This window comes from Mastigoproctus giganteus, chromosome 6, assembly GCF_048544385.1.
Source record: "Mastigoproctus giganteus isolate SK-2022 chromosome 6, ASM4854438v1, whole genome shotgun sequence".
Classification (NCBI taxonomy): Eukaryota; Metazoa; Arthropoda; class Arachnida; order Uropygi; family Thelyphonidae; genus Mastigoproctus; species Mastigoproctus giganteus.
In genome coordinates, this window is record NC_143580.1 from 38,078,529 (window position 1) to 38,091,096 (window position 12,568).

General features: G+C 34.7%; 1 protein-coding gene across 1 annotated transcript in view; it reads right to left on the minus strand.

The window, feature by feature from the left end:
• The window catches only part of LOC150084175 (guanine nucleotide exchange factor DBS-like), a 619,625-nt gene that overhangs the window by 113,850 nt on the left and 493,207 nt on the right, over positions 1–12,568 (minus strand). The window contains exon 16 of the mRNA XM_090376145.1: positions 9,610–9,725. Within this exon, the coding sequence (XP_090232271.1) occupies positions 9,610–9,725 (116 nt within the window). The remainder of the gene's footprint in view (positions 1–9,609; positions 9,726–12,568) is intronic.

A 12,568-nucleotide genomic window follows, 5' to 3' on the forward strand; every position in this document is an offset into this window, starting at 1 on the left:
TGATAGCAACCTCTTTGTCTCATGTTATCTGGCATGTTGATGACATTATTATTTAATGCCCAAAGAAAGTTATAAAAATGTATAACACCCAACATACCCTTTACAGAGAATCTAGGGGGCTTTAATTAAGGTAAATATATTAGTACAAACCAACCGCAATATCAGAAAGAAATTATTACAACTTACATATTAGATTGAATGTAAATAGGAGAGATCCAGGCATTGCAAATCACAATACAAATTATACTTGTTATACATGTTAACAAAAATATGTTAAATTTTCTCTGCTGCATAGAATACAGTTTGTAATGATTTCTAAAGACTAATAAGTATTCTCCAAACAATGACTTGCCAGATATCCAAATGAAAGTGCAATCCAGCTAAAAGATTTGTAACGTTCTCGGCAAATGCCATTTTCAAAGATGTATCACTAGTGTGTATTGTAGTTGGCATACAGTTGGGATCTTGACTATGTGCAATGCAGGTTAGCTTTTACTTTACATCCATTTTAGCCCAAAACTTTCTTCCAAAGATGGAGGATTCCTCCTCGAAAGAAAATTTGGAAAGAGCGATTTTGCACAAACACACACTCGTATGTGTGTACATTTGCAAAAGGGTTTTTTAATTCAAAAACCTAATACACAGTAGGACTATCTGTGGCTGTGTGGCATCCTTAACACCCTCCTGGGTAAACTTTCTTCCAATTTCTGGTAGGTATTAACCAGAAATTTCCTCTATTCCTCCTGTATGCCAGAATCAATTTGGAAGTAGGCCATTTTAGCCACAGTCTAGTGCTGTGCTCCAGTTCATCCCACAAATATTCAGTGGGCTTGAAGGCTGAGCTTTGAGTTAGCCAGTATATTATATTGTTGTCTGCAGACCAGTCCTGTATGACATGGAGCACTGTTGTGCTTATACTGACAGGAACTATTTCAATGTTAACTGTCATAGGGTAGTGAAAAATTATCAAAATCTCAAAGTAGGCTGTAAACTTCATGGTTTTGGATACTACCACAAATAGACCAAGTTAAAACCAGCTTAAATAGTCCCAACAGACTGCCTGTGTCAAAGTTCATGATCAAGATGATACACTCTGGCAGGAAGTACTCTCCCAGCAATTTCCACACCAAAACATGTTCATCAGGATGAAACACTCAGTAGCAAGATTCATCATCTTCTACCACTGTTCTAGAGTTCATGAATATCAGGAATAACATTGATTGATCCAAATGTTATTCACATTGGAGTCTCAAAAAAATTTTTTTTTCATGCATATCCCATATAAACTAAGTACTGTAATCGAACATTTCATTCAGGCTCTATTGCCAGCTTTTAACAGTTATGAATGTATGCTCATTTTAATTATTAGTAGGTGGGATGCATATTTAATCTCATACAACAACCCCTCCTCTTCACCACACTGCCATTGGTTAGTTGTATTCAAACCAGTGTCAGAATGGATTATAATCAAGTTGCAATTAGTTGTGTAATTATATTGGCATAATTACAATACTGGTTGCACTATTATAACTTCTAGTTTATTCATAAACCCTGACCAGGGGCACTTTGGTGGGAAGCGTGGATTACTATCTATCCCATAGTAATAAAGGAAAAGGAACTGGAGGGGAAAAGTTAACCCTCATTAAATATTTGGGTATCAAAATGAACATACAAAATTATTACAGGAGAAAGACTATAGAAAACAGGTGACCCTGAAACACCAAGCAAGAGCCATCTAATTTAAAATACTGTTTAAAGCTGAATGTGGACACAGCAAAACTGAATGCTGCAACCATGGAAAAGCAAATTTTATCTTGTAACTAGTGGATTAGACTAAATAGAAAAGATATAAAAAACAAATATCACATCATCTGCATGTGAAAAAATAAAACTGTAATTAAAATGAAAATGGGAATGGGGTAGATAAAGTAGTGTGGGTGGTGTGCACTGAAGTCACCTAGTACACAGAATGGAGTTGTTATCTGCATAATGAGGTTATCTAAGTCTGTTCTAGCATATATATGATTTGATGAGAGGTATGTGGAGACAAGGGTGAATGTAACAGTGTGGGCAATATATACTGCAACAGCCTCTAAGTGAGTACATAGTGGTATGTGTTTGGAGGGAATTCTTGATTCCACCAAATTGGCAACACCTACATGAGCTGTGTTTTGAATCTGTCTTTGCAGAGAGTATAATTTTTAATAGGAGATACTTCAGAAGTCAAGTTGGTTTACTGAAAACATATGCCTATTGGGTTATAACAGGTGATCAGTTTGCATGTGTCATCAATATTGTTATGAAGTTCTCTACAATTCTGTTGTAGGATGTAGTCCATTATTTGGATTTGGAAGTGGAATGTGGATCTGCTTGCTTTTTGTTGGATATTTGTTTATGTCAAGCACTTTTATATCTACGTTTTTTTAAAAAATATGGTGCATCCAGTATCCATATCATCTTTGGCACATAGTTCAAGCAAATCTTCTTCATCACCTGTAATGCAATCCATCATCCATATTGGGAAAGATTGTTTTATTTTAACAGAATTAAATTCTTTCTGTTTTTCTACTTTTTGAGTTATTGGAGCAGAAGTAGATGGAACTGAATTCAGGGTATTAGAAGCCTGAGAAATAGAGAAGATTGCTGACAATCTTCTAATAGAGATCTTGCCCAATCAACAAATGATATATTTGGAGGAATAGTTATCTCCATCTGTATTGCTACTGTTTCATGTTTTTGGCTAACTGCTACATAGTTACATTTTTGAGTGTCAAGGAGGAGACATTTTTTTACCTAATTTCTATAACTCACAAGGCTTTGGAGTATGCTGGATAAGAGCTTCTGCAGTTTGCACAGCAAGGTAATTTTGCATTACACTCCACTCGTGTATGGTCCTTAGTCCACAGTTACAGCAAAGTGCATCTCCCAATATGATGTTTGTAAACAGACAAAGTTTTGGCACTTATAGCACCTTACAGGGTTTGGTATATATATACACACACAGTGCATCAATTAAATAATGAGACTGCGTACGCTCTGCATTTAGTATTAATGTAAGAGGCCAAAATAGTACATGATTAGATCTGCTAGATTTTCCCCTTCCAACGATTGAAACTTGTCTGGTCAGCAGTTCGTGATTTATGACAGAAAGAGTTATAGTAGTGTTATGTATCGTCAGAAAATTGAAAATGGAGCAAAGAGCAGTTATCAAATTTTATTGTAAATTGGGAAAAAGTGCTACGGAAACTTTTGACAATTTAAAAAAATGTTTATGCTGATGAATGTTTGTCTCCATAAAGAATGTTTGAATGGTTTTCTCATTTTCGTAAAGGACATGAGTTGTTTCTCTGTTTGGTCGGCCATTCATCAAGCAATTTTTGGCAAAAAAAATCGATTCCAGTCATCGAACACTCCCCCCCCCCCAATTCACTGGATGTGGCTGCCGCAGATTACTTTTTGTTCCCCAAAATGAAAACAGCCATTAAAGGAACGTGATACAGGACAATAGAGGACATCTAGGCTGCAGTGACCAACCAGCATTCCAGAAGTGTTTTCAAAACTTGTAAACAGATGTAAACAGTGTGTACATATTGGAGGTGATTACTTCAAAAATATATAACCTTACTTTGCCATTAGTGAAAAACGAGGAACTTGTACCTATTACAACATTATACTTATCTTCAGTACACTGAACTTATCAACAACAATAAAAGCAGGTTACCTATTGTGTTGTATTCATCCACATACAGAGTGCCAATTGAATAATGAGACTGATGCTACTACAAAAAAAAAAGAAGTAGCGTCAGTCTCATTATTTAATTGGCGCACTGTATGTGGATGAATACGACACAATAGGTAACCTGCTTTTATTGTTGTTGATAAGTTCAGTGTACTGAAGATAAGTATAATGTGAAAGTATAATAATATATATAAGTATAATAGGTGCAAGTTCCTCGTTTTTTAGTCATTATTCTCTTTGCATTTGGATCTATTATTTATATAACTTTTTTACTAAAAGAAAGAGTTAATTATTCCATTTTACAATGCAGTGGCAATCACATTTCAGGAAGGGTGCAAAGAAGAGGAACAAGATTAGTTGTGAGTACAAAGGAATATTATTATAGATAAAGACCCTGATTTTGTAAGTTACAAAATCTGTAAATAAGACATCTTTATGACAACCCAATCAGGGTTTCCACATATATCAGGACACACCTAGAGTACTGTGTACAGGTCTGGAGGCCTCATTTTAGGAAGGATGTGGAGTTGCTAGAACGAGTACAAAGAAGGGCAACAAGATTGGTGAGAGGAACAAATGGGTGCTCTTTCTTACCAAGAAAGGCTAAAGTTCTGTAAATTGCAGTGCCTGGAGAATAGGCACCTGCGAGGTGATCTGACTGATGTGTATAAGGCCTTGAATGGGTTGAGCAAGCTGAATGCTGATGGGATTCTTCCTGCTGCTCAGACTAAGAACCTGAGGGGCATAGATTCAAATTGAGGAAAGATAGTTGTAGAATAGATGTGCAGAAATTTGCCTTTAGCCAGCAGGTAGTTGATTGGTGGAACAGGCTTCCATCATTTGTTGTGGAAGATAATAGCCTAAATAAATTTAAGGCTGAGCTGGACAGGCATTTGGAATGAATGAAGGGGTGAAATGGGAATGTTTTTTTTTTGTCTAATGCTGCATAAGCTTGCTTTCTTGCATCGTATGCCTCTACTAATGCTAATATCCCTGGTTTCTGTTCTCTTTCTTTGAAGAAATGAAACAAACAAATGGGCACAGATTTAAACTAAAAGTAGATAACTGCAATAAGAAAGTCTGCATTCAGCTAAAGAATAATTAGCCAATGAAACAAACTCCCACTCCAATCTAATTTTGCTGTTAGAAAATTTATGTAAATTTAAAGAGGAATATTTAGACAAGGGATTTAGAGGGGAACAGGTATCCTGTGTGTTATCAGACACTCAGTCTAAAACACTGATGGATCCAATATCTTTTTATTACAGAAGATTTAGGAGAAGTCCAGTTGGTCTGCCTCCCTAAAATCCACTCATGCACACCTTCTCGATGGTAAGCCCTGTTACGTCACTTAGGTGGCAACGAACGTGTAGAGTGGTTCTCTTCAAGATGCCTGGTCAGCATGAAGAGGAAAAGACCAACCCCTCCAGCAATATGAAAGCACGACGAAACAAATGGCCCTCAGTCCCCAGCAGCTTTCACTCTCCCTCTTACGGCAGCGAGAGGATTAGAGTGGAAGCAGAGGGTGCTAAGAATCTCTGGGTACGACCAGGCTGCCATGCACGGAAACTGAACTTGGCCTGTTATAACGTAAGAACACTCATCGGTGAAGACAGGATATTAGAGCTGGAAAAGGAATTAGAAAATGTGAATTGGAATATCATCAGTTTGGCTGAAACAAGAAGAAGAAATGAATCACTTATAAGTTTATCAAGTGGAAATCTGCTGTACACCAATGGAAACAGTGAAAGGAGTGAAGGTGGAATTGGGTTTCTGGTCCATAAAGATTTTAAAAACAACATTTTGGAATTCAAAAGTACATCACCAAGAGTGTCAAGACTAATACTCAAGATTTCTAAGAGATACAAGCTAAAGATTATAATGATTTATGCACCAACATCGAGCCATGATGATGAAGAGGTTGAAGAAATGTACACTGAAATTGAGAGTCTTCTAGATGAGCAGAAAACCCACTACACTATTATTATGGGAGACTTCAATGCTAAGGTTGGAAAAAGACAAAACAGCACAGAAAGGGGAACTATAGGAAATTTTGGAATTGGTGAAAGAAATGAAAGAGGTGAAAGACTTGTGGAATTTGCAGAATCTCAAGGATTGTCAGTAATGAACACTTTTTTCACGAAAAGGGTTAATAGAAAGTGGACATGGAAAAGTCCAAATGGATTAACAACTAATGAAATCGACTTCATTCTCACTAACAGAAGATATATTATGAAAGATGTTACCATCCTGAATAAGGTAAATGTTGGAAGTGATCACACAATGGTAAGATGTACACTTGATATAGATGTAGGAAAGGAAAGGAAAAAACTGACTCGAGTAAATAATACAAAGGTCTTTGAGATAACGGAAGAGGAGAAAAAGCAGTATGTACTGGAACTTAAGAACAAGTTTCAGCTTCTGCAGACTGCTCAGGACCAAGATATTGACGAGGAATATTACAACTTTCTGAAAGTGATAAAGCCCAAGAAACCTATAGGGAAAAAGAAATCCAAAGAAGAAAAAATTAGCTAAGAAACACTTGTTATGATGAACTGAAGGCGACTAATAAACGCTGACAAGGAGAAAATTGAGTATAACTGAGTTATGCAAAGCCATTAGAAAGAGACTCAGAGAGGATATAAGAAGATTTAACACAAGAAAAGTAGAACACTCATTAAGGGAAAACAAAGGATTTAAATCAGCAGCCATGAGCAGTAATGCAGAAAGACAAATGAAACTGAAGAATAGCGATGGTGTACTTATAAACAGCAGAGAAGGCATAATTCAAATAGCAAAAGACTACTATAGAGAATTATATTACAAAGAGTGAGGGAATGATGCCAGCAGTGGGGAAGATGGATTGCAAATTAGCAACACATACGACATACCTGATATTCTTCCTGATGAGGTAGAACATGCATTGAAGAAAATGAAGAATCAGACAGCCCCGGGGGAAGATGAAGTTATTGTAGAGTTGTTAAAATTGGGAGGAAGAGACATAACACAAAAACTGGCAAGGCTCTTCACAAAGTGCATTAGAAAAGGGGTGACGCCTAAGCAGCGGAATAATGCAATCATGGTTTTGCTGCATAAGAAAGGAGATAAATCAGAAATTGGAAATTATAGACCAATTAGCTTATTATCCCACATCTACAAGTTGTTCACATGGGTCATTACTAACAGATTAGAGAGAATACTTGATGAGAATCAACCGAAAGAGCAAGCTGGCTTTAGGACAGGATTCTCAACTATGGATCACCTTCACGTAATATCACAGCTAATGGAGAAAGCAAATGAATATAAAACACCATTATGCCTGGCATTTGTGGATTATGAAAAGGCATTTGACTCCATACAGCATAAGGCAATGTTTCGGGCACTGGAAAGACAAGGCATAGATACCCCACATATTATGATTTTAAAGAAAATATATGAGAACGCTACCTCCTTTATTAGACTAGACAAAGACAGTAGGAAATTTAAAATTGAGAAAGGAGTTTGACAAGGAGACACAATATCTCTGAAGCTGTTTACTGCTGCAGATGACATTGTTTACTGCTGCAGATGATTACGATTTGCAGATGACATTGTGGTCATAAGCCACAATCCCAAAGAATTAGAGGAAAATCTTAATCAGTTATGCAGAGTTAGTAAAGATTTTGGATAAAGATGAATATGGCTAAAACAAAAGTAATGATAAAAAAGTATGCCACAGAAAGGGAAATAATGATTGAAGGAGCAGTAAATGAAAAGGTGGAGTCATATATTTATCTGGGACAAGTTATTAGCTGTAATAATGATAAATGGCTGGAAGTCAAGAGAAGAATAAATTTTGGATGGATAGCATTCAGGAAATATAGTCACATACTGAAGAGCAATATCCTAGTTTGTCTGAAATGTAAAATAATGAACCAATGTATACTCCCCACCATGACTTATGGAAGTAAAACTTGGGCGCTCACCAAAAGAATGGAAGAGAAACTGAGAACTACACAGTGAAGAATGGAATGAATTATATTAGGAATCAAACTGTTAGATAAGAAGAGAAACACATGGATTAGGCAGCAAACTCAAGTAAAGGACATTCTTATCAAAACTAAAGAACTAAAATGGTCTTGGGCAGGACACATAGCTCAAAGACATGATGACAGATGGACTAAGAAAATAACAGAACGGTACCCAAGAGGAGCTAGAAGAAAACTTGGAAGACAAAGGCGGAGATGGATAGATGAAATTCATGAGTTTGTGGGTAGTAAATGGATGGCCAGTGCTCAAAACAGAAGGAACTGGAAAGTTGCTGGAGAGGCCTTCATCCTGCAGTGGATTTAAAATGGCTGATGATGATGATTATTTAGACAAAATAGGTAAAGGAAATAAATGAAGTATTTGAGGGTTACAATTATTTTTTTTTTTAGGTTGATGCTGTTAGTGTTGCTTTCTGGCATTTTTTTTCTAACAGTAATACTAAATATATAAGAAAATATATGTTAAAATGATATAAAAAAACTTACCCTACAGAAACTTTTGATGATTTAAAAAAAGTTCATGCTGATGAATGTTTGTCTCCATTAATAGTGTTTGAATGGTTTTCTCATTTTCGTAAAGGACATGAGTTGTTTCTCTGTTCGGTCGGCCAAAAAGCAATTTTTGGCAAAAAAAAAAAATCGATACCAGTCATCAATCCCCCCCCCCCCGCAATTCGCTGGATGTGGCTCCCCAAAATGAAAACAGCCATGAAAGAAACGTGATACGGGATGATAGAGGATATCCAGGCTGCAGTGACCAACCAGCTGAAAACGATACCAGAAGAGGAGTTCCAGAAGTGTGTTCAAAACTTGTATAAAAAATGTAAACAGTGTGTACACATTGGAGGTGATTACTTCAAAAATATATAACCTTACTTTGACGTTAGTGTTATCCTTTTTTTTTTTTGTAGTAGCATCAATCTCATTATTTAGTTGGTACACTGTATGTGAGGCACCTCTGTAGCCAGGTGGGAAGGAGCAGTAGTGCGTAGCACATGCTTCTTGATTAGACCGGGGTTCGAGCCCGTCACCACCAAATACGGAGGATGCAGAAAGGTCAGGGAATGGCCACCGCATATCCTGGAGCAATATGGCCTTAGTTGCTAATGCTCCTAAAAACCAAAACAACAACATGTGTTGTGGGTGAATATGTGGATGAATATGACACAATAGGTAACCTGCTTTTATTGTTGCTGATAAGTTCAGTGTGCTGAAGATAAGTATAATGTTGTAATAGGTACAAGTTCCTCATTTTTAGTCATTATTCTTTTTGCATTTGGATCTATTATTTATATAACTTTTTTACTAAAAGAAAGAGTTGATTATTCCATTGTACAATGCAGTGGCAATCACATTTCAGGAAGGGTGCAAAGAAGAGGAACAAGATTAGTTATGAGTACAAAGGAATATTATTATAGATAAAGACCCTGATTTTGTAAGTTACAAAATCTGTAAACAAGGCATCTTTATAACAACCCGATCAGGGTTTTCACATATATCCCTGGTTTCTGTTCTCTTTCTCTGAAGAAATTAAACAAACAAGGGGGCACAGATTTAAAATAAAAGTAGATAACTGCAATAAGAAAATCTGCATTTAGCTAAAGAATAATTAGCCACTGAAACAAACTCCCACTCCTATCTAATTTTGCTGTTAGAAAATTTATGTAAATTTAAAGAGGAATATTTAGACAAAATAGGTATAGGAAATAAATGAGGTATTTGAGGGTTACAGTTATTTTTTTGGTTGATGCTATAAGTGTTGCTTTCTGGCATTTTTTTTCTAACAGTAATACTAAATATATAAGAAAATATATGTTAAAATGATATAGAAAAATTACCCACTTGCTGTGGAACTCATATATATCCTCCATGTTTCCAAACAGGATATCAGTCTTGCCATATAAGGAAGAAGGCACTAAATCTTTCATTGCTGGACTATCCATCTCTTGCTTGTAACCCTGACATAATTTAAGATAGTTCTATGATGTCTAACTGAATTATATATAATTTAAACTATAATTAAATACCAGCATTTGCAACTCATCTTACCTAATATCTTCCAGTCAAAATAGGAAGGAACTGCATACACACATACATAATGTCTTTATTGATAGAAATATAAGGTTGTAATAACTGTAGGACATGCAAAGAAAACAGATTAAATAATGAATTCAATAAAATTCTGTGGAAAACAGAATGTGACACTTCACAAAATTTAGAACTAGAAATATAAATCGCATTTGTGTAAAATTAAGTGTCATAAAATATACATAGCAGGGTAAATATGGTGTGATTGCATGTAATATAAGGCTTTTGTAGGAAAATATCCATGATACTAGAAGAGACATGACTAACTAACCTGCTTCGTTAAGACATCCTTATCATGTTGCTGCCATCAGTTTTAATAAGGAATTTGATATTCTATAAAAAAAATCCAAACTACTTGCACATGTCATTGCTTTTTGTATGTATATATTTATATAAATATTACTCCATTAAAAAAAAAAAAAAAAAAAAAAAAGGGAGGAGGAATAGGAATTCAGGCCCAGTACCATAATGTCATAAAACAGATGATAAAATAATATTTTGGATAACATCTGTTGGTATTCAATGCATACCAAAAAACAAAAATTAAAATATCTGTTAGAGTAACAAATATGAATACGGTGTTCTTTCTGTATAGTTTCAGCACAATGTGATATTAGATGCTGCTGTATTATATACGTAATAACAACAGCAACAACATATGGTTTTTTCCTTTGTTCTGCATTATTGATGATGCAAGATTTGGAGATTTTATGACCATAGAAAAAATGAGCAAGTACACTCCTCATTGTTGGCATAATACAAAGCTAATGTGTCTGGTTATATAAATGAACAACAAAAATATATTTCAGGTCACACAATGTATGCCATGAATCTGCTTACATAACATATTTTGGTATGTTTGTTCAAAAGTTTTATATTGAGTAAGCACACAAAGTTCATCAGCATGCACATTGTATGCACTTTCAATTTTAAATTTATTTAAAAATGTGATTTTAAAAGGTTATATATTATTCATAATTGTATTCATTGTAATATTAAAATAAAGAATGATTAAAAAAGTACAGAATTTTAAACTATTCCTTGCCATTATTTCAAAAAATTAAATGGCATACAAAGCACACTGTATGTCCCTTTAAAGGCTTTTGGCACAGCTGCCAGAGAGCTAACCACTATGGTCATTATAATCTCAAATATATTAAGACTATAGCGACACCACATTTTAGAGATTCTACAGGTGCAAAATCATTAAAAAGCATGTTACTTAGTAGAGATTCTGTAAGTCTGGAAGAGTTTTATCTTTTCACAAATCATGTTGACATTATAAGCTGTATATGGAACAGTCCCTTAACCTGGAGCTCTCCAATGGGAGTGTTGACAATTTGTAGATGGCATGTTATGTGCCAATGGGAGTCATCAATTTTGGCGTCATATCAGCATTTTTCGGAAAATATTTTTTTGGCTGGTGCAGCATAAGCCTCAGGCTTCCTTGCACTATATGGCTAATAATAATAATAATTGTCTTCACACTGATTTCTTTCACTGCATTGATGTAACTGATTTATTAAAATATAATATAATATGAGTTATACATTAAAAATTTACATTTATTTATTCAAGTGCTTCACACTTGGCACCAAGTGAACTCTAGATGCATTCTTTCCCTTTGAAAGTTAATAATTTATCTATTCAATTTCAGAAGCCTTGGTTAAACTTGTGCTTAGTACAAATAACCTCCCTTTGTTTTACACCTGTGTACAAATTTTTGCCTCAAAACAAAAGAAGTTGTATACCACTGCAGTTACCATCAATTTAATAATAAGGAACAAAAAGAGTGAGGTATCAAATAATTAAAAAATTCTGGATGGTGTACTGAATTATTTTTGGCACGTAAATAATGTACTGGCATCAAGTTTGGAAAGCATTAACTTAACCAACACAATAATTTTTTTGAAATGATCATTTTGGCTAATTTAATAACACTTCAGATAAGTGAGGACCAAACATCTGCTGATGCAGGTGATAACAGCCATTGCCATACTGTAAACATTATGTCTAAAAATGAAGTGGTGGAAACAGATGGTCAACAGAATACCATACCAGTTATTCATATCTGGTATATGAATCTTGTTTTTTCCACTCCCTTAATAATTTTTATATTTTGTTCAGTTTCAGGCCTTTTAATTTTGTTCAGCTTATCCTTGTCTCAGCAGTCTTGAGCTAATAATACTACAAATAGTTTTATTTGTAGTATTACTAATTTGAAACCATTCCCAAAATAAAAGACAACATTCCATACCCTTCATTATGCTATTCATTTATAATATACATTTGAACCATTGCATATTAGCAAGTGTAATAAAGGGGCACAAAGTAATTTGTTAAAAACATTCTTCATTTTGCTAACTAAAGCATATTTATTCCATTTGAAAATAAATTCCTTCAGTAATTATACTATGACAATGATTATATACCAAATTAGGCCTTCATACTGCACAATAATTTGAAAAATTAATATTATAAAGAACTTCTGATTTCATTCTCTTCAGATGAAATATATAATTATATTTCTTACTTTTACACATTAATAATTTGAAGCATTCCAAATGATGGAGGGCAGACACCAGATTAAAATATTATTTAGAGAAATATAGGTGGTACAGAAATCCCCAATAATACTCATTGGCCAGAGCTTGATTTAAGTAGCAAAAGGACTAAATTTCTATATTTATAAGTTATAGAAAAAGAAAACTTC